Below are 26,084 nucleotides of genomic sequence, written 5' to 3'. Positions count from 1 at the left end.
GTTAGAACCCCCAGAGCTCCCAGAGATTAAACCACCAAGCGAGGAATACACATGGAAGAACCCATGGCTTCAGCTTCATATGTAACAGAGGATGGCCTTATCTGGCACTGATAGGAGGGGAGGCCCTTGGTCCTGTAGAGGCTAGATGCCCCAGCATAAAGTAATGGTAGGTCAATGAGGCAAGTGTGGGTGGATGAGTCTCAGAGCAACCTCATAGAAACAGAAGGGAGGGAGAATCGGATGAGGGTTTGCAGAGGGGAAACTGGAAAGGAGATAACAGTTGAAATGTATATAAATAAAATAACCAATAAAAATAATACAGAAGAGTCTTAAGGTGGCAAAAATAAAACAATCATGATATCAAGTTCATTTGGCCTAGGTGGCTGAGCAGTTGAAAGTACTTGGTTTTTCGGAAGATCTAAATTTGATTCCCAGCACTCAGATGGCAGTTTACAACCATTTGTAATTGCAGTTCTAATCGATCACTTACACTTTCTAGATTTTCACAGGCAAAAGCTATTCAGTTGGTGTAGAGACATACATGCAAGCAAAACATGTTTATGCATAAAATAAAAATAATAACTTTAAAAATTAAAGAAAATGAAATCTGTATACTTAGAGCAATAAAGTTTGGCGTTCACAGACATTTGGATAGATATAGAAGCCTTTGATGAACCAGGACATAAAAGCGTAAACAACGTTTAAAAAAAAATCAGCAACTTTTCTAGATTAAAAACAAAAAAAGAGAGAGAGAGAGAGAGATCTGTGTGCCAGGCCACATCCCCTTTGTCATGAAAATATGGATAGTAGAATTCCAGGAGTGCCTGACACAAATACTCATCAGCAGAAATTTATGGTCCCAGTGTCTGAATAGAAAAACATGTACTGTCATTGGTGAACAGTGAAGAGACTCCACTTGGACAAGGCTCAGCCACAAATACTCTTCAGTGGGTTTGTGCTTTTGTGAAATTGTTGTCTATGAGATTATATGGTCTTCATTTTAAAAATTAAGAGAAAAATCTGAGACTTAGTGAATGGATAAGAAAAAAATAATTGATTTGAAAAGAACTGAGCATTCTTCCCCAGTATCTTGTCTTCAGAAAAGACTATGTTTTACCAATGACTAGCCAGTGATGGAACTTCATTGACCATAACTTTACCTGAGAAGTGGGACAGTGAGTCCTCCAACCTTTTCCTACCAGCTCTCTCTCCTTGTCAAGCTAAGAAGTTAGGAAGGAAGAAGCACTTCTAGACTTCACAGCGTCCAGACACAAGGTTATTGGCACACGAAGAGTGAATCAAAGGCAGTAGCTTACACTCCTTTTATCCCATTTGTACACCTGCTTTACTGAAGAGCAATGAACTTTAGCTTCCTCCATCCTGTGCATTGGTACATCGATGTTTGATTTTCAAAGATTAAAAACATATATTGAAAGTGAAAGGAAATTACAGGATATACTAAGCTGGTATCCAGATTAGACTCAGACCAGCATTAATGTTAGAATTCCATAACTAGAAAAAAACAAAGAACAAAATAGCATGCTAAATTTTAAAAAGAAAAGGTAAACTAGATGATAAAGCAGATACACAATCTCTATGGCCAGAGAGAAATGCAGAAAAGAACAGTGAAATGATAAACACATTCTCATTAGTGAAGAATTCTTCTTTTCCCCAAAATGATTTCTTTTGAAAATTCTCTGCATTTACATTTCAGATATTATTCATTTCCCACAATCCCATACCCCCTCCCCCACGTCCTTTGCCTCCATGAAGGTGCTCCCTCTGCCAACCACCCTCTCCCACCTCAGCATTTTCCAGTTCCCCTACACTGGGTAAATGAGCCTTCTCTGAACCAAAGGCCTCTCCTCCCATTGATACCAGAGTATGCTATCCTCTGCTGCATATGCACCTCGGGCCATGGGTCTTTCATGTGAACTCATTGGTTGGTGTTTCGGTCCCTGAGAGCTGTGGTGGTTTTAGTTAGTTGATAATTTTGTTCTTCCCATGGGTTGCAGACCCTTTCAGCTCCTTCAGTCCTTTTTTTTTGTTTTTAGCTCCTTCATTGGGGTCCTCATGTTCAGTCAGCTGCAAGCATCCTCCTCTGTATCAGTATAATTCTGGAAGTGCCTCTGAGAAGGCATCCATATAAGGTTCTTGCCAACAAGCACTACTTGGCATTAGCAATAGGGTTTATTGGGCAATATATGGGATATCTCCCCAAGTGAGGTAGTCTCTGGATGATCTTTTCTCCAATACTTGCTCCTCTATTTGTCGCTTTATTTTCTCTGATGAACGTTTTATATATATTGGATACTAGCCCTCTATGAGATGTAGGATTGGTAAAGATCTTTTCCCAATCTGTTCATTGCAGTTTTGTCCTTTTGATGGTGTCCTTGGCTTTTTTTCTAAGCCTGTTTATCTTTTGAGTAGAGAAAGGCTACAGCTTTGTTTGAGTCAATTTTATATCCAACCACTTTGCTGAAGTTGTTTATTGGCTATTACATTTCTCTTGTGGAATTTTTGGGGTCCCTAAGTATACTATCATATTATCTGTAAATAGTGATATTTTGACTTTTTCCATTCTCAAGTTGTAGCCATTTGACTTCCTTTTGATCTCTAATTACTTTGGCTAGTACTTCCAGTACTACATTAAATGGGTAAGGAGGGAGTATGCAGTATTATCTAGCCCCTGATTTTTGTGGGATTGCATAAAGTTTCTCACTAGTTTGATGTTAGCTAATGGTTTGCTGTATATTGCTTTTACTTACTATGTTTAAGTATGAGCCTCGAATTCCTGACTTTTCCAAGACATTTAACATGAAAAGGTGTTGAGTTTTGTCAAATAATTTTTCAGTATCTTGCATGTGTTTTTTGTTTTTTGTTTCCTTTGAGTTTGCTTATATAGTGGATAACGTGGATAGATTTCCATATAATGAACCATCCTTGCATCCCTGAATTGAAGTCTACATGATCATGTTGAATGATTGCTTTGATGTGTTCTTGGATTCGGTTTGCTAGAATTTTATTGAGTAGTTTTGTATCAATGTTCATGAGAGAAATTGCTCTAAAGTTGTCTTTGTACAGTTTTTTGGTGTTTTAGGAATGAGTGTAATTGTGGCTTTGACTAATGAGTTTGGTAGGGTTTCCTCTGTTCCTGTTTTGTGAAATGGTTTGGAGAATATTGTTATAAGTTCTTCTATGAAGGTCTGATAGAATTCTGCAATACTGAACAGCTGTTGACTTATTTTGGTTGGAAGGCTTTTGATGACTGTTTTTATATCTTTAGGGGTCATGATGGTCTTTAGATGATTTATCTGATCCTGATTTAACATTGTTACCTGGTTTCTGTCTAAAAATTGTCCATTTTCTCTAGATTTTCCAGTTTTGTTGGGTATAGACTTTTGTAGTAGGATCTGATGATTTCTTGAATTTCCTCAGTTTCTGTTGTTATGTCTGCCTTTCATTTCTGATTTTGTTAATTTGAATACTCTCTCTGTGCCCTTTCGTTATTCTGGCTAAGCATTCATCTGTCTTGTTGATTTTCTCAAAGAACCAACTCTTGGTTTTGTTGACTCTTTATATAGTTCTTTTGTTTCTAATTGTTTCAGCTCTGAGGTTGATTATTTCCTGCCTTCTACTCCCTTTGGATGTATCTGCTTCTTTACCTTCTAGAGATTTTAGGTGTGCTGTCAACCTGTTAGTGTATGCTCTCTCCAGTTTCTTTTTGGAAGCAATCAGAACTATGAGTTTTTCTCTTAGCACTGCTTTCATTTTATCCCATATATTTGGGTATGCTGTTCTTTCATTTTCATTAAATTCTAAAAAGTGTTTGATTTCTTTATTTCTTTCTTGACCAAGCTATCAATGAGTAGAGCATTGTCCAGCTTCCATGTGTTTTTGGGATTTTTGTTATTTTTGTCATTATGGAAGACCAGCCTTAGTCCATAGTGATCTGATAGGATGTATGGGATTATTTCGGTGTTCTTGTATCTGTTGATTCCTATTTTGTGACCAACTATGTGGTCAGTTTTGGAGAAGTTGCAATGAGGTGTTGAGAAGACGGTTTATTCTTTTCTTTCAGGATGAAATATTCTATAGATGTCTGTTAAATCCATTTTGTTCATAGCTTCTGTTATTTTCACTATGTCTCTGTTCAGTTTCTGTATTCATGATCTGTCCATTGATCAGAGTAGGGTTTTGAAGTCTCCCACTAGTATTGTGTTTGGTGCAATATATGCTTTGATCTTTAGTAGAGTTTCTTTTATGAGTGTTGGTGCCCTTTTATTTTTGAGGATAGATGTTCAGGATTGAGAGTTTGTCCTCACAGACATTTTTGATAAGTAAAAAGTATCCTACCTTGTCTTTTATGACTTTTGGTTGAATATCAATTTTATTCAATATTAGTATGGCTATTCCAGCTGGTTTCTTGGGATCATTTGCTTGGAAAGTTTTTCCCAACCTTTTACTCTGATATAGTGCGGGTCTTTTTGCTGAAATGAGTTTCAAGTATGCAGCAAAATGCTGAATCCTGTTTATGTATTCAGTCTGATAGTCTGTGTCTTTTTATTGGAGAATTGAGTGCATTGGTGTTAAGAGATATTAAGAAATAGTGATTGTTGTTTTCTGCTATTTTTGTTGGTTTAGGTACAATTATGTTTGTGTGTTTTTCTTTTTTGTTGTTGCTTACATGAAGATTTGTTTCTGTATTTCCCTAGAGTGAAGTTTCCTTTTTTTTTTTTTTTTTTTTTTTTTTTTTTTTGTGATGTTTTCCATGTATTATTCTTTGTACTGCTGGATTTGTAGACAGATATTGTATAAATTTGCTTTTGTCCTGGAATATCTTTGTTTCTCTATCTTTGGTAATTGAGATTTTTTTTTAATATAGTTACTTGGGCTGCCATTTATGTTCTCTTAGGGTCTGTATGACATCAGTCAGGATCTTCTAGCTTTCATGGTCTCTCATGAAAGGGTTGGTGTAATTCTGATCAGTCTGCCTTTATATGTTACCTGTCCTTTTTCTGTAACTGCTTTTAGTATTCTTTTTTGTTTTGAATATTTTTTCTTTTGACTGTTATGTGTGAGGAAGAATTTCTTTTCTAGACTAGTGTATTTGGGGTTCTGTAGGCTTCTTGTATGTTCGTGGTCATCTGGTTCTTTAGTTTAGGGACATTTTCTTCTATTACTTTGTTGAAGATATTTAGTGGACTTTTCGTTTGGCATCTTTGCTCTCTTTTACACCTATTTTCTTTATGTTTGGTTCTCATTGTTCCTTAGATTTCCTGAATGTTTTGGGTTAGAATATTTTTAATTTTTGCATTTCCTATGACTTTTGTGTCAATAATTTCTATGGTATCTTTTGCTATTCAGATTCTTTTTTCCATCTCTTGTGTTCTGTTGGTGATTCTTGAATCTATGATTCCCAATATCTTTCTTAGGTTTTCCTACTTCAGGGTTGTCTTCTGTTGTGATTTCTTCATTGTTTCTTTCATTGTTTCTATTTCTGTTTTCAGTTCCTTCATCTGTTTGTTTGTGCTTTCCTTTCACTCTTTAAGTAATTTTTTCTTTTTTTTTTCTTTTTTTTTTTTTTTTTTTTTGGTAATTTCTCTTTAAGGGCTTCAACTTCTTTATGTGTGTTCTCCTGGCTTCCCTGTATTTTTTAAAGTGTGTTATCTATGTGTTCCTTGAGGATCTCCATCATCATGATGTATGATTTTAAGTCTAAATTTTTTTGTCTGGTGAGGTGAGATATCCACTATTTGCAGTGGTGGGAGAACTGAATTCTGATGTTACCATGTTGTCTTGTTTCCATTTCTTAGATTTTTGTGTTTGCCTCTTGCCATCTTTTTATTTTTGATGATAAGTGATCTTGTCTCTTATTGGAGCTTGTCTCTCCTATGAGTCTGTAGACCCATCGTCTCCAAAGGGAGATTTTTCTTGGGTGCTTAGACTTTTGGGTAGACTGTGCGTCCCAGTGGCAACACCCAGTCCTGATGCAACTTGTCTGGTTCTGACCTAGGGCTGGAAGTGTCTGTTTCCAGGCAACACTACCACCTGCACGCTGGGAGTTCTGAGTGTCCTCCACTGGGATAGACCGGGAGGGGGGTGGGCTTGCCCTATGAACAGGAGTGAGAGCCCTCCTTCACTCATTCAAGGGCTCCACATCCTGTGGGCAGGCCACCATTTCTGATGAAACTAGGCCAGGTCAGTCCTTGCTCTCAGAGTGTCAAATGGGCAGAAGTTCATACCAAGAGGTTTTGTGTGGAGCATCAGCTTTTCAGAAAAGGTTTCAAACCTGAGTCAAAGAAACTGGACTTCATTTTCTGTTTTACTGAAAATAAAGTATCTTTACCCCACTTCCTAATTTAATCTATGTGTATAATCTCTCACCATCAACTGTGAGCTCAGGAAGTTCAGTGAAAATATTTTTATTGTTCGGTGTGCTCAGCCTTTTCCAAGAGTGAACACCTGAGTTAGCCCTGAAATCTTGGTCAGGACTTGAAAAACCTTGTTAAAAAGACAAGAAATCCTGGCAATATAAAAGCAGATGAAGGTGACATCAGGGGTTTAAGGAAAAGTGTCTAATCGAACATCCTTCCACTATTTACTTGTGGCTTTTCTCTGATGTACCATTTTATATGCTTCATATTAGGCTAACATGTCCTCTACTTAAGAACACAGAAGACACACTAGTTTATTGATGTGAATAGATTTCAAACAACTATATATTACATGCTATTGCTTTTCATAGCTAAAGTTTTAGTGAGCATACTTTAAAAACACATACACAAAAACCTTCCATTTTCTTTGAGTACTGAACAAAATTTCCTTTTTCTTTTTGAATATGAATGTAGGTGGTACTAGAGTTTGTGCTGAAAGCAGAATCTGAATTAGTATCAAGCTGAGCCTTGATCACTCTGAGGTGTTTCTTTTGTTCAGTGCCAACACTTTTTAAGAATGCAATTGCTGTGACAATTGTTAAGTATAGCTTTCTCCTTTAAAAGTAGATTGTGCTAGAGTAAATAGTAGCAATAATGTGTTTATCCAAGAGAGCCTCTGATATTTGATTTTGCTTTGCTTTATCCTGTGTTTCATTCCTTTCTCTCCTCAGTGTTTTTGTTGTTGTAGCATAACTTGCACAGCAGTGAAAGAGAATTTATGCTTTAGGAGAATGCCAGCTATAGACACTGAATCATTGATGTGTTTAGAGGACAAGAAGTCTGTTTATAGTTTTCAAAAGTGGATTTCACTTTTTTTTTCAAAATGGTATGTTTAATAAGTAGGAAGCCGAATAACGGTTGTCAAGGGAATAGAATTTAATCACTGCTTCCCTTAAAAGTATAAGAGCCCATTGAAATGTCTTTCTTTTTCTAACACAACATTGTTTCCCTTCTGACATGCAGTGCTTAAGTGTACCAGGTGTAGACACATGCATAGGGTATGTCTCATTTTCTCTTACTGTATAATCCTTAGACAGGGAAAGAGGAGGGGAAGACAGGCTAGCAGCATGTCTGTCTATAAAGAAAGAGTGGAAACAAACAAATCAAAAAGCCTAGTCCAAGACATGTATTTTGCTTTGCTCTGTCTGTTTGTTTTTGTCTGTATCTTCTGTAGGCCAACTGGTCTGTGATTAGTCAGGTCCTGTCTGATTTTTAATTTCTTCACCTATAACACCCAGATTTGAGCAAATTGTTTCTAACCCCCTTTTTTTTTTGCTCAGTATTGATGTCAAACTATAAATTTTCTCAGAGAAGTAAAATCTAGAATAAATAATTTAATATGTATAAAGTAACAATGAAGGAAGATAATTTTTTTGTATAGTTGAGAGTTTCTACAAGGAAGGTAGTACCAGAGAGATGATCAAGACAGTGGGAATGTTAAACCTCCACTCATGTGCAGCTGGGGTGACTCATTCATCAGCTCTGGTTATGTGTGCATGTGTCTAATTTGTTTAGTATGAGCAGAAGATTGCTTTGTGTACTTGTACATAAGGCAGAATAAAGTTTTCTTTTGTATTGCTCTCAAATTGTCTTTAGTAATCATGGAAAGGAAGTTCTAGGGAACCCAAATCAGCAGCAGGCGTTTCACTTCTAAAATTGTTCTCTATTTCCTTTTGTGTTCCTTAATAAAACTTTTGGCTATATAAGAAGATATTCTTGCTCTATGTCTGGTTTTTATGATCAAACCAAAGTAGTCTAATTTGGATGACTTAAATGTTGTTTTGAAAGCAATACTTTAAATATAAAGTATTGTCATTCAACAGTAGTTACCATGGAAATGAAGAACGTTATTTGATTTAAGCAGACTTTTCAGAAAGGGGAATTTATGTTCTATCTCTTTCCTGTCTGCATGGCTGTCTCTGTGTCTGCTCTTTGATTCCATTGTTTGAAGTAATTTGTTTTGCTAAGATTAATGTGTATGTTTCTTTTCCTAAGAAAACAAATTTTAAAACTTGAAAACCATGAATTTTTGAGTCATTATGAATAATGTTCTTTTTTTTCCTTTTAAAGTAATGTATAATTCCTTTTAAAACTTCCTAAAGGAGCATCTATAAAGACTTTGTAATTCTTATCTGGCTTACACATGTTTTTCATTAAGAAATGAAATTGAGAATTTGTTTTATTCATAGCACATGGCAAATAATAGCTACTCCGTACGTGTTTATTTTAGCAAGGGAAAAAACACATAAAATGAAGTAAAACTTTAACATCCCTACATATTGATCTTATGCCCAATTCTAAATTGTCTTCCATTAGAAGTTGTTGGTCTTTATTGACATTGGATAAAAAGAAAACTGTCATCATATATATTTAGATTGTCTCTTAGTACCATGGAACAAAAGAGCACTCCTCACCCTCCCCCCACACATTAGCATGTGCTTATTTACTTGCTTTTTAAAAATTACCAGCATGTTCAACAATATTGAGAATTGTGTCTTACAGACTAGTAAATAATACAGTTATCGTTTACTTATAATCTCGGTGTCTTTCTGTAATATCTGTGTATCTTCTAATTACCTGTAACTCATTAAGTATTAGACACATTGTAGCATGGAAATTCAGTTCTCCTCTTGGGCGATTTAGTCAGTCTAATAAAGGAATTAACAAAGGACTTAAATGGATGCTTAAGGATCCTAGGGTATATAGAATAATTGAAATCATGTTATAGAAGTATGCTAAACTGCATTGTGCCTCACTTTAGACCATATCAAAGAGTGGTACCTGTTCCAAGAATATGAGAGAACTTTAAGAGTGAGCACGTACTTGTGCAATCCAGAAGATTGTAAAACATCTGGACCATGGGGAATGGTTCGTTTCTGATCTCTGACCTCAGTGGCAATGTGTTTTTTAACTAATACTTCTATTCAAACTTCATGCAGTCTTTCCAAACAAGGTAGAAGCTAGACAATCTTATATTTTGCAAGCTGTATTTCAAATAATCTGATGCTGAGGTTGTTTGTTTGTTTGTTGTTGTTGAATGTAACATGCTTTTTAGGGATCACTACATTAAGTGGAAGTACAGAGTTATTGAGTAGAGGGAGAAGTTGAACAGCTGTCATACAGTCTCAATCTCATGCAGGTATATGGATAATAAGATTTAGACTAAATATTGATAATCATAGCTTCTGGAGTAGGGCTGAAAGATCCATTCCTTGTCCATTTGTAGTTGTGAGCTCTTCTGGGGGAATTACTAGCCCTTATACATAAAGCCAACTCAGAAGGAAATGAAGGCTTTCAATAGCTGTTTAACTGCACTCTCTAGAGCTGAGCAACAGAACATTTGAAGAAGAATAATGTCTCCACCAACAACATGAAAACTAGTATTTTTTCTTCATTTTTTTTCTCATTTAATCAAAAGATAGAAACATGAGATGAGCACTATACTGATGAGGATATCAGGAAACAGGCATAAATCTCTCTGTCCAAAGCACAGACTCATTGACCCGTGTTCTTCTACTAACTTTGGAAATTATGACTGAAAGTTAAAGTAGGTTAAGAACTCAGGTTTCTTGTGAGTTGAGGATGCTTTCTTAATCCTTTTTTACAAGGAAAGTTTTATTTTTACTTACATTTATTTAAAAAAATAATTGTATATTGTCAAGGTATATAACACTACATTTTGGGGTATACTGTGAAATGGTGACCACAACCAATCTAATGTGCATATTTCCATATAGCAATGTCATTATGTTTGTGTATTCATGATAATATTTAAGATACACTTTCCTGTTAGATATCATTTGTGTTATTTTTTGCTTCTAAGTTATGCAAAGTATGTACTGAGAAATGTTTGTTAGTGTAATAAAATAATTTCAGCTTTTAATATAAAATTATAAAATTAGAAAGATATCATGGTATAAAATACAGAACTAAAAGAATGTCTTTCTATATAATATGATAGATTTATAGACTATAAAGATAGATGATAGATAGGTCCACAGATTTATAGACAGATTGATAGATGATAGGTTGATAAGTGATTAATAGATTATGGATTTACAAATAGACACTAGATAGATGATATAAAGATATAGGTAGTGAATTTGTCAACAATAGATAAATAGATGAGAGACTGATAAATGGTTAATAGATAAAAGATGGATAAATAGATGATAGATATTAGGTGAAATATATGAGAGATAGATGATAGATGATGGATAGATAGATAGATAGATAGACAAATAGATAGATAGATAGACAGACAGACAGATAGATAAATAGATAGAAGACAGATTCATTTTACATACATAAATATATACATATACATACATAATAGGTAGATTCTCAGATGGAGATGATGATGATGATGATGATGATGATGATGATAGATTGACTGATTGAAAGATCTGAAAATAGGATTATTTTTGACTGGCCTACACAACCAGTTCTCAATAAGTGCTGCCTGGACCCTACAGTAGTGAATAAAGAAGTTACCTAATCTAGGAAACTCAGCAGTCTCAATCCAGGGCTGACACTCCCTGGAAATTTGCTGGTTTTGATGGTACACCAAAAGGGTAAAGAAGCTGGAGTATTGTGGCAGCAGCAAAACTTGGACCAACTCAGGGAGAAATGGCTCCGAGGCTGTTTAAACACTGCTTTCCTCGAACTTCTTTTTATTTTTTTTTATTTTTATTTATTTATTTTTTAACCAGATACCTCACAGTTTTTAATTCTGAGTAAGGTGTTCTATTGTGTAATTATTCTTTGTATTTTTTTAAAACAACTTTATTTTACAAAACAAAGATAAATGTACAGATTTTAAACATTTTTTGCTTAAAATTATACATTTTTGTCAGTACTTTTTTTTCAGATTTTAAAATAATTTTTACATAAAACTACTATTAAGCAGGCTGCCGGTACCACTATGATTTCACTCTTCAGCCATGCATTCCTCCACAAACCCCCTCATTTTTTTCTCTTGGTCCTCTCTCAAAATGAGCCCAGAAGAAACCAGTGATATTTCAGTAATCCTACATAGTCCTCATTGCAGCCCAGTTGAACACAAAGACCAAAGGTCATACATATATTTATACTCAAATAGTACTTTCTGTTTTATAAAATGAGTGTAAGTCCTTGTATTTTTACTATTTCATTTTATATCGTCCAGAGCTAGTTTCTGTTTCCTTGGCAACACATCTTCTAAAACTACCTCTTATTTTTCACTTTTTAAAAATTCTGTTTGCTTATTCATTTTTTTTTAGATGGGAACTCACGGTGTAACCATGGTTGTCTCTGATTTACAATGTTCTTGCCTTAAGCTCTAAAGTATTATAATAAAATGTGTCCCATTATGCGTGCTCATCTCACTTGTCATTGTAACTGAGGTCAAGTGTGTTGTGGGAAACTTCAAATGTTCTTTAAGGATTTAGCTTGGGTGCTTTTTGCAAAGAACAACTGGCAAATTAGGTGCAATATACATTGAAAGAAAAAGGGAAAATTTTATGTATTAATAAAAATGTAGGAAATGTCTTATTTTGTGGCAAATACTGTCACCCTTGAGAGATGTTTCATATGACTGTCTTTCCTTGCTTATGAGCGTGGAGTAGTCATAATACAACATTCCTTTATATATTAGAGATAATGTTAAAGCATAGAGGAAGTAAAATATGCTACCTACTGATAAACAAAAATTTGAAATTTCCTAAACCTGTCTGACAGGGCCCCACCAGCAAACAAGTTTCTCCCCAGGATATTACTGAGGAGACTAATTAAGTTCTGTGATCAAGAGGCACTTAGGTGATAAATGAATAGCATTTATTAATATCAATTTTCATTAATCATTTCATCTTCTTCTTCCTTGTAGCAATAGGAAAATGTCATTCTCACAACACAAATAGAGTCCCATGTTCTTTGTTGTCATGATGTAAATCCATGTTGTGGTTAGTATACTTTACATTACCAGTAATTGGAAGATTGATCATTTTCCCCCAAAGGTGACAAGAATCTGGGTCATAGCAAATGTACCAAAAAGATCTTTTTAAATTGTGAAAAATTATTTTTTTCTTATTTTATTTGCCAATAACTAGCTATTTTGTATAATAAATTATTGCCTGTGTTGCACACATTAATGTAATTATGTATCAAATGTCCTCTAGGCCTGTGTTGCTGATTGAATTTGAGAGAAACACAGAGAAGGTGAAAGTCTATAATAGCTTGTGTCAATTAAGGAATCCCCTACTGGTGCGAAATCATATTCAGACATGTCTACTTCATTAGTCAGCTCACCACAGCATCACTGCAGCAAGTCCCTTGGTTCTTGTCTGTGGCTTTAACATCTTCCTTTAAGATGCCCTGTGAAAGGCCTGAGCACTAGTGTTGGGAAACTGCTTTTTCCTACAGAAAATATGTAACATCTGAGAAACCACATTCGCTTTGGCCTTTGCTGAACCAGGAGGAGTGTTTTACTCTTCTTTCACAGCAAATGAAAAAGCAAATTGTGTCTTCTCCAGAACCATATGGAGAATGGATGGTAGCTAAATAATTCATGATGGATGGAATCTGAGAGACTGAAGCCTAAACATAATCGATGGTTATTTTCGTAAAGAACAAACAAATATAAGCAGTCAATAAGCTTTAATAGAAAAAGCCTGACTGATCAAGTTAGGGACGTATTTATATAATAATAAAACATTTTTAAAAGACAAAATTGCAAAGAACTTCATTTGCTTAACAGCTTTAAAAGATTTGAAAATGTTCACTAACTGTTCTTCACATTTACCATGTTTGTATGTATATGCACTATTATTTTCTATATTATACTCAAACACTTTTCAGCATGGGTTTATAATGGAGAAGTTCTGAGGTATATTTAAAAAGAAACAAACCCATCACTGGGAAATAATGCATGAAAGCAGAATAATATACATTAAGAACTCACATGTTTTGGCTGCTTTTAAGCAAGATTGGAAATCATTCTCAAAATTTCAATTTATATTTTTATTTCCCAAGAATATATGTTATATATTTTGGACAAATCATTTTTGACATGATACATAAAGTTCTTAATTTCTTTTTTCTTTCTTTTTCTTTTGGGGGAGGGAGAAAGAGTTTACTTGGCTTAAACTTCCACATCATAATCCATTTGCATAATCCAATTACAATTGGCCATTTATACATACAAGTTCTGCATCTAGGGAGTCAATAAGCTATAGGACAAAAATCTAAAAACACTGTGGAATAGTTTTATGTCAGCTTGGGTTAACTGAAAAGAGGGAACCTCAGTTGAGAAAATGCCATCATAAGATGCAGTTATAAGGCATTTCCTTACTTAACGACTATTGGGGGAGAACCAGCCCCTGGTGGGTTGTGTCATTCTTGGACTGGTGCTACCGGATCCTATAAGAAAGCAGTCTGAGCAAGTCATGAGACTCAAGCCAGTTAGCAGCACTCCTCCATGGCTTCTACATCAGCTTTGCTTCTGTATTGAGTTCCTGCCCTGTTTGAGTTCCTGTCCTGACTTCCTTCAAACTGTTCTGGGTAAATGGATAAAGGATAAGAAGAAACAATATCTTGATTTTTAAAAGCTAATGATCTATTTCAATTGAATTGTGTTATATCACCTGTCCTATCTAACTTCCAGAGTACCTGACACCACTGCTCTGCTCCTTGCTGTTGCTATCAGCTGCTGGGTGGCAAAGTTGAGTGGGCCCTCCTCAATCTCAACAGTCAGAGAGCAGATGCTGAATTTCCAAATGTCCAGTGAGCACAATCCCTTTTTTCCATGATCCAGGGATCTGCCTCTTTTTTCTTAATCAGGGTCTGGTGTCAGCTCCTAGATCTTTGCTATCACCACGGAAGATCATGAACTGACAGTCAACCCAGGTACCTGGCAGCCTCGCACTGACAATGCTTTCTGACTTACCCATCTGGTCCCTAACAAGAATTTTACTGTTGCCACAAGAAAATTTCTGTAGTAATGTCATCCCATCAGTAAGGGCTGATTAAGACACCAAGCACAGCCTCTCTACATTTTCAGTGCTGACAGCAAGGGAGGGTGGGCCAAATAGCAGGACAGCCATCATCTTCCCAGAAAGCTGAAGTCTTTACTTTAGGGCCTGAGAAGGAATATCCCTTTAAAAATGTTTTCATACCTCAATCTAAACTTATTCTAAGTTTCTAATAGACTAAAAATGTTATTTTGGCAGAAATATGCTTTTACTCAAACCAAAATTCATCTTCCGATAAGAATGGAGAAGAAACGTTTCTTTTTTTTTTCTTACAACTTTATCTTTTTAAAAAACAGAGATACATGTACAGATTAGTAAAAGCATTTTAGCATAAATATATATGAATATATTTTTGTCAATGCTTGATGTTTTAAAGGATTGACAGTATGCATTGAAATCTTACTAGTTACAAACATCATAAAGTATATGTAAAATGAAACATAACATGGAAATAGTCAAGTTTTCTTGGTTTGAAAAGATTAAACAATGATTTTAACTACCAAAAATTGCCAGAAGGCTATCTTCTTAGCTCTTGAGTTATTAATGAGATAAGTTCTAGGTGTACCCCACTCTGAGAGGGTGCTATACACATTATTATTATTATTACTAGTACCTAATTATCAATGACTGTATATTATGTCTGTTCTTTTGTGACTGGGTTACCTCATGCAGGATGATATTTTCTAGATACATCCATTTTCCTAGGAAAGGTTTCTAAAAATCATTGTTCTTCCTGGACCCAATTTTCTAACCATAGGTAATCCTTTGGGTGGGATTTGATAACAGGATGGTTCTTTTCTCTACCACACAGAGCTCAGATTTGGATTGTTCTATGGTGTGAGCTGTGCTTTCTCACATGTGTCCTCTAGGTGACTTGTAACTACAAGTTCTTGATTTCTTTTGGGCATAAGTTTTATTTACAGGGTCTATTTTAGAAAATGACTAAGTGGCTAATATTATTGGAATTGGGTAAACATTTTAAACTAATCATATAAAATTAAAGGTAATATCATCTACCATCAAAAATAGAGGCTATTAATTTGAAAGGGAGGAAAAGGGTGTGTGTAGGAGGCTTTCATCTGTATGTAAGGGAAAGAGAACTCTAGATGGAGCAATTATAATCATAAATAATAAAAAAGTAATTTTGAAAGAAGAAAACATACACATTTCAAAAATAATTGATATCCATTTTATTGGAACAAATATTGACTTCATAGATTAAAATTAACTAATATCAACATTTATTGCAAAACTGTGGATTCAAATTAAAGAGGTAAAACAAATGAAGAAAATATATGCCTCAGCTTTGGAACTCCACACTTTAGAATAGAACAGGGAATCTTCACACCATTCTTGGATGCTACTACATCATCCCCAACTATGTTCTAAAGGCTGAGTAACAAAAATGAAAAATAGTGTGGAAACCAGTGAAATGATTCTGATTCTGTCTGTGAACATAAATTGTATGCCTTGTATTCAGTAATGAATCATAGCCATTTGCTTGGGTACATGACCTACTCTGTTCTTTGGATACCTCGAAACTCAATTTGTATAGTCAACACGATACAATTAGAACATTTAAAACATTAACTTGTATTCGTTCATCTTAATATAATCAATGCGTAATGAATTTTTCATATTTGGTTTTTTATACTCTTTTATTAAATTGTTCTATCTCTGCCTAGAATTTACCAGGAAATGCAATTGAAGGCATCGTTCCTCTTTCCATTGCTGTGTTTTCATTTATATATATTGTGCCAAACCAATGCATTTCTCCATTGCTTTCTATCACAATGAAGTGGTATTTTGAGAATTTCCACCGTTGAAGGTATATTGATGTGTTTGCATTCTGAGTTCTCTTTGGAAGCATTCAGTTTCACTTTTATATGTAAGTATTCTATTATATGGATAAAAGACAGGTTGCCCATTCTCATGTTTATGAGAAATTTAGATATTTCTGTTTATGCTTGATTTTAAAACGTTGCTTCTGGTACCCTCCTACTTGCTTTCTAAGTCACATGTGAATGTTGCTGCAGGGATGGACATAGTTGGCAACAGTCAATGCAAACTTCACTCTTCAAGGAGGGCTCTACATCACTTTTCCTCTCTGATCTGCATTATCAGTGGCACACAACACCATACTTGGTCTTTACACTGATCTTACATCGCTAATTTCTGACACATGCCGGCCATGACATGTAAGAGCTATGCGCTGCATAATTTTTAACTCATGTCGCCCAATTTAATGACACTCTACAACTGTTAATATTTAACATCATATAATTGTTTTCTGATCTCAATGAATATACTTTCTAAAATATTTTCATTGACTATGTTACTTTTTCATAAAATGTAAGCAGACTGTAGGGAAAATAGCAAATCCTATTTTGACATTACTCTTATTACTTATTTTTTCATAGATTTTATTTTATTTCTTATGACAGAAAGATTCCGAGATTTACTATTGCCTCCATCAAGCCAAGACTCTGAGATTCTGCCCTTCATTCAATCTAGAAATTATCCCAAGTAAGTAGGAGGAGTTTGTTTGGGTATTGTGAAGAAAAGGGTCAAGTGCTGGCAGAAATTGATGCAGGGAAGGTTAAGTGTTGTGGTTCTTTGGAATTATTTACAAAGCCTGCCTAGGATCTCACTTGTAATGTATGATCATTGCCCCTTTACAAAGGCTCCAGAAGACAGTTCTGTTCTAAGTGCAATAGTTGTGAGTGGGCAGCTGCTCCCCTTTTCATGTAACGTGTCTCTTATGTTATCAAAGTGTGGCTCCTCATCTTCTCTATTTTTTATTTAAATTAAAGATGGAGTATTTACATAGAGATTATCATTAGCATTCTTTTTTGCTGATTCATTGGTATAGACATTTTTTAGTCAAAATATGCTCTATGACAGAAAACATAAGATGAAAAGCAAATTGACTGCAGTGTATTACAAAGGATAATACAGAGCATGCCGTATCAAGCACAAACTTGATAGAAACTATATTCTAACCAATCTATGCTATGGAATTTGGGGTAGACTCTAAGTAGGTTTCATGGTTTCCTTTAATCTTTAGCATTCTCTGATTATAGAAATCCAACTAATATTAGAGAATATGAAAATGTGACCTTCAGGTAAAATTACTCATGAAATATGAAAAAAAAAATGTCTTGTTAATGACAGGTACATTTATGTGTGTGTGAAAGAGAGAAATACACAGAGAAATATTAAGGAGAAGTCATTTGAAAATCGTTTTCTAATAGATCTGGGGATCATTGTTCTAGAATATAACTTAAATACATTCTTAAATTCATGAACCCATTGCCCAAACCAGGGACAACAATTCCATATTCAGAATTCAAGTTTAGACATTGCTTGATGAATGTTCTCAGAGTGTGAATAAATGAGAAGAAAATGGCTGACTTAAAGAAAAGTACACTTACTTTAGAGATTGGAGGAATGACACAGGAGTGACAAACTTGGTTGCCCACTCCCTGCTCATGTTTTCATAGTTATGTCTGAAGAGATGATTTATAATAAATCTGGAAAATGTTTATATTTATAATGCTGCCCTTATTAAATCACTTCAGATATACAAACTGTTTGAGGACATTGACATGATTTAGACTAGACAGTGGAATGTGGGGATCAAGTGCCCAATTGTGAGCCAGTGCTCTGGCAGGTTCAGTATGTGGATAAATAACTAAGAAAGTACAGGAAGAACCCACGTCTGCTTTGTTTTCAACAGCACTAAGCTCTCTGAGCAGTAGCATCTAGCATCCACTGCTTATAAAGGGGAATATTATTCATGACAGAGGTCAGAATTGTTATTCGGCTTCACTCCCAAAAAACACCCTTAATTATGTGGATAGCAAACTCTGTCTCAGTACACACTCAGTTCCAACTGGCTGCCTAAAAGTGGCTTCAAATGAAAATATTGGGTAATATCTCTCAAGTCCTCAGATAACCTTCTCAGCTTTCATCTCTTTGCTGGATAATCTTTCTCTCCTCTGTATTTGGAGTTCTATTTCTAAATATTATCATTTCTTCTTAAATCATTTTGTTCAATTATGTGAAATGTATTTTGAGTCAAACTTTTATTTTCATCAATAATAATAAAGTAACAGTAAAAAAACACAGTATCTTTATGTGTCAGGAATTATTCTATGTGTGAGATTTTTTTGTTTGCTCTTTTGATTTGAGTTTTTTTGTTTGTTTGTTTGTTCGGGTTTGGTTTGGTTTTAAGGTTTTTTTTGTTTTGTTTTGTTTTTTTTTTTTTAATGGTGTTTCAGGTCAGATTTTCTCTGTGTTCCTCTGGCTTTCCTGGAACTCACTCTGTAGACCAGACTGGACTCAAACTCAAAGATCCATTTTCCTTTGTCTCCTGATGCTGAAATTAAAGACTTGAGCCACACCACCTTCAACACTATTTGTTAAATGTACAAATACTTTGTGTTTTATGTGAACACTTCCTTATAATCTTTATCATTTCCATAATATTATTACTATTTATTTATATTTATATTACTTGTGGATATTGTGAAGAGTATTGCCTCCCTAATATCTTTCTCTGCCCTTTTATTGTAGGTAGAAAGGAAGGATACTGATGCCTTTGAGTTAATTTTATATCCAGCAACTTTGCTGAAATTGTTCATCAGTTTTAGGTGTTTTCTGGTAGAATTTTGAAGGTCACTAATGTATAGTAACATGTCATCTGTGAATAGACATATCTTGTTATCTTCCTTTCCAATTTGTATCCCCTTGATCTCCTTTTGGTGTTCTAGCTAGAACTTAAAATACCATATTTAGTAGATAGGGAGAGATTCAACACCCTTTATTTTAGTAGGATTCCATCAAGTTATTCTCCATTTATTTTGATTTTGTCTATTAGTTTGCTGTATATTACTTTGATTATGGTTAAGTATGTATTCTGTATCCCCAATTCTCTAACACCTTTAACATGAAGGGGTATTGGATTTTCTCAAAGGCCTTTTCAGCATATCATGAGATAACCATGTGAATTTTTTTCTTTTATTATTGGATATATTTTATTTACATTTCAAATGTTATCCCCTTTCTTGGTTTTCTCTCCATAAGCCCCTATTTCCTCTCCCAGCTTATATGAGGGTGCTCCCTCACGCACCTGTTGAGGGCCAAAGGCTGCGCCCTTACAAGATGGTGCTGGTTTCAGGTGCCATGAATCAGCTAAAGTGTGGTAAATAACCACTGGGCACATGTGCAAAGAGTGGTGCGAGCCAAGTCACCGCCCATCCCGGGGCGTCACGATCAGACCACTAGTGGGCAGCCAATCACACAGCAACACACCACCCTTGCGGGTATAAATTAGGGTGCCTTTTCCTGCTCGGTGTCTTCCTCTTCAAGATGCAATAAAGGTTTTGCTGCAGAAGGATCCTGGTGTTCCGAGTGCGTTCTCGCTGGCGAGATGGTAGCGAGGGACACCCACCCACCTCTCTGTCCTGAAATTCCCCTACACTGGATCATCCAGCTTTGGCACAACCAATGGCTTCTATTTGCACCGATGGCCAACAAGGCCATCCTCTGCTTCATGTGCAGCTGAAGCTATGGGTCTGTCCATCTGTTTTCTTTGGATAGTAGTTTAGTCCCTGAGAGGTCTGGTTGGTTGGTATTGTTGTTCTTATGGGGTTCCAAACCCCTTCAGCTCCTTCAGTCCTTTCTATAAATCCTCCATTGGGGACTATGTTTTCAGTTCAATGGTTGGCTGTGAGCATCCACCTTTGTATTTGTCATGATCTGGTAGAGCCTCTCAGGACACAGCTATATCATGCTCCTGTCAGCATGTAATTTTTGTCATCAGCAATATTGTCTAAGTTTGATGGCTGTATATGGACTGGATTTCCATGTGAGGCAGTCTCTGGATGGCCTTTGCTACAATCTCTGCTTCAAAATTTGCTTAGTTTGTTTTTGAATTTGTTGGCATAGTGGATTACATTGATGGCTTTTCATATATGAACTATCTCTGCATCCCTCCGATGAAGCGTACTTGATCATAGTGAATGATGGCTTTGATGTGTTCTAATATTCTGTTTTCGAGAATTTTACTAAGTATTTTTCCATTGATATTTATAAGTGAAATAGATCTGAAGTGCTCCTTTTTGTAGAATCTTTGTGTGGCAGCAGGGTATGTGTGGCCTCGTTGAAAGAGTTAGGTAGTGTTCCTTTATTTTCTATCTTGTGTAATAGTTTGAGTAATATTTGTCTTATCTCTTCTATGGAAGTCTGATTCTGCACTAAAACCATCTGGTTTAGAACTTGTTTTGGTTGGGAAACTTTCGATGACTACCTCTATTTTCTTAGGGTTTGTGGGATTATTTAGATAGTTAACCTGATCTTGATTTAATTTTGGTAAGTGGTAATTGTCTAATAACATATCCATTTTATTTATATTTTTTAGTTTATTCTTTGGAAGTAATACATATACATATACATACATACATACATACATACATATATATATATATATATATATATATATATATATATATATTCCCTCAGTTTCTATTGTTATATCTCTCTTTTCATTTCTGCTTTTGTTCAAAAATGTCTCTGGGCCGTTTAGTTACTTTCGCTAAGGGTTTAGCTCTCTTTTTGATTTTCCCAGCTCTTGATTTTGCTGATTCTTTATTTTTCTCTTTGTTTCTAATAGATTGATTTCAGCCCCGAGTTTGAATATTTTCTGCCATCAACTTCTCTTAGCTGTGTTTACTTCTTTTTATTCTAGAGCTTTCAGGTGTGATGTTAATTTGCTAAAGTAGGATCTCTCCTTTTTTTTTTTTTTTTTTTTTTTGAAGACACTTACTGTTGTGAATTTTCTTGTTAGTACTGCTTTCATGGTATCCCATGAGTTTGGGAATATTGTCTTTTCCTTTTCATTGATTTTGAGAAAGTCTTTAATTTCTTTCTTTATTACTTCCCTGACCAACTGATTATTGATTGAGTAAGGAATTGTTCAGTTTTCATAAATATGTGGGCTTTCCATTATTTCTGTTGTTGCTGAAGTCCTTTCTTAATCTGTGATTATCTGGTAAAATACATAGTTGTTTCAGTCTTCTTGTATCTGTTGAAAGATTGCATTGTGTTCAATTATATAATCAGTTTTTGAGAAAGTTCTGTGAGGTGCTAAGAAGAAGGTATATTCTTCTGTTTTAGGGTGAAACTTACTGTAGATATTAAGTCCATTTGGTTCATAACCTCTGCTAGTTTCACTGTTTATTTATTTTCTGTTTTAATGACCATTGGTAAGAGTAGGGTGTTGAAGTCCCCCAGTATTATTGTGTGGGTAAAATGGGCGATATGAACTTTTGTTAAGTTTTTTTGACAAATGTGGTTGCCCCTACACTCAAATCTTAATATATTTTTTTCTTTTTATGAGTATGAGAAGTCTTTTTCCATATCATTTGATACATTTTTGTCAAAAATCTGTTTTATTAGCAATTGCAATAGCTACTCCAACTTGTTTCCAGGTCAATTTGCTTGGAATATCTTTCTCCAGCTCATTACCCTGAGGTAGTACCTATGCTTGTTGCTGAAGTTTGTTTCTTGTATGTAGGGGAATGATAGGTTCAGACTTCTTAGCCTATGTCCTTTTATTAATGGGTTTCGTCATTAATTTTGAGAGGCATTAATAACCAGTTATTGGTATTCTGTTACTGTGATGTTGGATGTGTTACCAGTATGTGTAATTTTAATGTGGGATGCTTGATTTCCATGGTTTTTTTTTTTTTTTTTTTTTTTTGGTTGTAGTGTTCCTCCTTGTATTGGATTTATCTTTCTAGAATCCTATGTATACCTGGATTAGTACAAAGATATCATTTTGTAATTCAAGTTAACCATGGAATATTGGTTTTTCCATCATTGGTGACTGAGATTTTTACTGGACATGGTAGCATTGGCTAGCATATGTTGATTTTTCTTCATTAAATCTTTTTTTTAAAGGCCTCAAAAATTATCTGCCACTTCAGTGACAAGGAATCTGCTGTCCTTGTATGGCCTCCAAGGGTACCTGGATATACAAAGCATACATACACACAACAATAGCAACACACACACTCTCTCTCTCTCTCTCTCTCTCTCTCTCTCTCTCTCTCTCTCTTTATTTAAATTTTAAATATTGAAATATTTTTTAAAGTATGCATTTGAGCAGCATAAAATGCTTATATACATGTGGACTCTCATTCTCCCTAGAGGTTATTTGCTACCTCTTGAGGGAAGAAAGGGACCAAAGGTGGAAAGCATGAGTGTTTGGTAGGCTGACTATGAGTGTTGACAAAATGACCTCTGAAGACCATTTCAGGGAGAGGAGTTTATTATATTGTTTCAGGGATAGAGGATATGAAGGCCTTATAGGGGTATAGGTAGAAAGAGCTAATTGGTCATAGCATCAGGTGAACAGAACCAGCTGGTTGGTTATAATACAGCACATAATTATCATTCTGTCTTCAGTAGGTGTGTGCTGAGTTATAGAGCCATACAGAGAGCTCTGTACAAGCTCATTTTCAGATAAGGTCACCAAGGCCAGACACTTGTGTTTAGGGAAACTTTCCAGACAAAGACAGACAGAGATGGGGAAGTCCCACTGACAAAGGGAATCCCCCATTTTGTGGTGAGTTCAGAAGATATCAGTTCATGGGGAAATGCTACTTTAATAGCAAGGTTCTCCAAAATATACAGATCCTAAATTTTTGTCATTAGTAAAAGTACCATCATGTTTTTAATATTTACTCTGTCAACAACTCATGTTAAAAATCTTGTTTGATACTTAATGTATAAATTTATATTCTCTCTCCTCTCTCTCTCTCTCTCTCTCTCTCTCTCTCTCTCTCTCTCTCTCTCTCTCTCTCTCTCTCATGTTTTTATATATATTAACCAGCATCAGGAAATTTATTATAATAGTGATGCAAACTGGACTGAGAAATATCACATTAGTTAAATGTAACATTAAAGAATAGATTATCTATCTGAAGGGATGCACTTGCATGTGGCAATCAAAGACAACAAAGTCTTAAAAGCAAGTGAAGTGGGAGGAAGTGGATGCTGTTAGTTACAATTCCAAATTTCATCTTACAAGATGAATAGATCACAAGGTGTGATTCTTAGCAATTGTAGCTGTGATACAACATATATACAAATATTTCTTCTCTTTTTTAACAAGTAACAAGATAAGCAACATCTGGGATTGATACAGTGTTAGAAAATTTCATCTAAGGTGTTGACAATGTTCTTTGCAACCCCTCTGATGATTTCTAGCTTTTTTGTGTCTGAGATTATATCCTAAAAGCAGGAGAAGGAAACAGAACAAAAGCTGTGGAAACCATGGCTTCCCTCTAGGTTGCCCTCTGCAGCCCAAATGAGAGCTCTTAGATCTAACTAAAGTAAACTGAACCTTGTGTATTTCACCATTTAGAGGAGTATAAATAGGGTGGTTAAATAGATTGATTTCTTGTTTTGTCTTAAATGGGTGGATCAAAAGCCATTGCCCAAGATTGGGGGATTTGTTTCATAGATGTTCAAAAAAAGTGAACAAATGTAAAATCATTTTGCAATATATTTTTAATTTATTTAACGTAGCATAAAATTTAAAACTTCTTATGATATTTTATGAACTCATTTGGGTGAAACACTGTCATGGTTACTACCTAGTTTGAAAATCCCTACTATTACAGCTAACTTTCTCCTCAGAGAGTTAATAGAAATACTACTTTAATTGGTTGTTAGACAATCTGATTTAGAGGACTAATAGCAAGTACCTGGGCAAGATATTTTAAAATTATTGACTAGGTTTTTGTCATTCATATAATTGGATTAATTTACAGTTGATTAATTTCTCCATTAAAAAAAACTTCAAAAGACATACTAATCAAATCCCTCTTAACTATCAACTAAAACAATTGAGAAAATATAAATGGAAATTATCCTAAGGAAAAAAAAAACATTTATTGAAATGTAGAAAATGCTTATATAGATTGGGATGGGCCTTGCAAAGTCATGACTTCTTCTTTTAGATAGGCAGCCTTCCATAATAAAAGTTTTTAATCCTGTATCTAAAATATCTATTAAAATATGCCAATATGCTGATTGCAGTTTGAAAAAGTAAACAATTGTATGTAATCTATATAGTTTTGCCACTACTGCTCAAATGAAAGCCAAAGAAATTTGCACATTACTGAAGTTAGTGTACAAACATATTAAATCTAACTGATTTTATTTTATTTTTGTACTTCTTATAAAATACTAGGTCTTGTCAGGTAACCACTAACTAGTGATTTGTGATTTTACTTTCCATTCACCATTGACTGGACATATGCCTATGTGTATAGTGTATAGGGTCTGGAGATTGACCTGTAGATACTAAGTTATAAATAAAGAAGTCAAAGACTCTTCTGTGCTACTGAACAGGATGGTGACCCTAGGTAACATGGAATGTATATTTTTAAAGTTATTATAAAGGATTATTTCTTTTCTATTGGTTAATCATTATTATTTTTGCAGTCCAGACTTTATCCTTCTCCTTGTCCACCCTTCGACTTCTCCTCATCCCACACCTCCTCTCCACCCCACCCAGTCTCCAAGAGGATGTCCCCCACCCACAGCCACCCCACCAGACCTCCCTATTCCCTGGGGCACGAAGTCTCTTACGGGTTACATGCATCCTCTCTGACGGAATCCAGACCCAACAACCCTCTGTCGTATATGTGTTGGGGTCATCATTTTAGCTGGTGTATGCTGCCTGGTTGATCCCAGAGACCAAGTTAATTGAGACTGCGTGTCTTCTTATAGGGTCGTCCTCCTCCTCAGTTTCTTCCAGCATTTCCCTAATTCTGCCACAGGGGTTGCCAGTTTCTGTACATTTTTTGGGTATAAATATCTGCATCTTATTCTTTCAGATACTTGTTGGGTAGTCATGATAGTCTCCTGTTTGTAAGCACATCATAACTTCAATAATGATGGCAGGCCTTGGGGCCTCCCTCTGAGCTAGATCAGTTTGGGCCTGTCACTGGACCTCCTTTTCCTCAGGCTCTTCTCCATTTTTGTTCCTGCAGTTCTTTCAGACAAGATTCTGGGTCAGAGTTTTTGACTGTGGGATGGTAACCCCATCCCTCCAGTTGATGTCCTGTCTTTCTACTGTTGGATGACTCTACAAGTTCCTTCTTCCCACTGTAGGGCATTTCATCTAAAGTCCCTCTCTTTGCATATTGAGAGTCTCTCATCTCCCAGGTTTCTGGTACATTCTAGAAGCTTCCCTAACCTCCTGCTTTCCAAGGTTGCCTGTTTCGATTTTTACTGCTGGCCCTCTAGTCTCAAAGGATAAGTATAGTCACAGTAACAAAGTAAATAGTAATGATAAATATAAAATAATATATAATATACAGTTGAGTTATATCTGACTAGGCTGATTTAAATATTTCCTTAGTAAGTTCAGATTTCAAATTATTACATGAGGTGTCATTTTTATGTATGTCTTTTATGATTAAATGTATCAATTCAAAACAATTTGATATGGGTGTGTTAAATAAAAATCAGCTGATTCTCAGAGGTTCATCAGAGCAAATCCTTGCTATCCCTATTTTGTTTTGAGCTTTGTCTGCTTCTCTGTCTGTGCTGTACTTTGTCC

The 26,084-nt window shown here is 35.2% G+C and overlaps 1 protein-coding gene across 2 annotated transcripts in view; it reads left to right on the top strand.

Annotated features, from left to right (window-relative positions):
• Positions 1–26,084, top strand: part of NOX4 (NADPH oxidase 4) — a gene marked incomplete at its 5' end in the record, with an annotated part of 161,523 nt that overhangs the window by 111,472 nt on the left and 23,967 nt on the right. For both annotated transcript variants that reach the window (XM_080912451.1, XM_080912450.1), the window contains one exon: positions 16,888–16,969. In XM_080912451.1, the coding sequence (XP_080768577.1) occupies positions 16,888–16,969 (82 nt within the window). The remainder of the gene's footprint in view (positions 1–16,887; positions 16,970–26,084) is intronic.

The sequence above is a fragment of the Micromys minutus genome, assembly GCF_963924665.1.
Source record: "Micromys minutus genome assembly, chromosome: 2".
In the NCBI taxonomy this organism is placed as follows: Eukaryota; Metazoa; Chordata; class Mammalia; order Rodentia; family Muridae; genus Micromys; species Micromys minutus.
The sequence above is the reverse complement of the archived record's forward strand: the minus strand, read 5'-3'. Positions and strand labels throughout refer to the sequence as shown.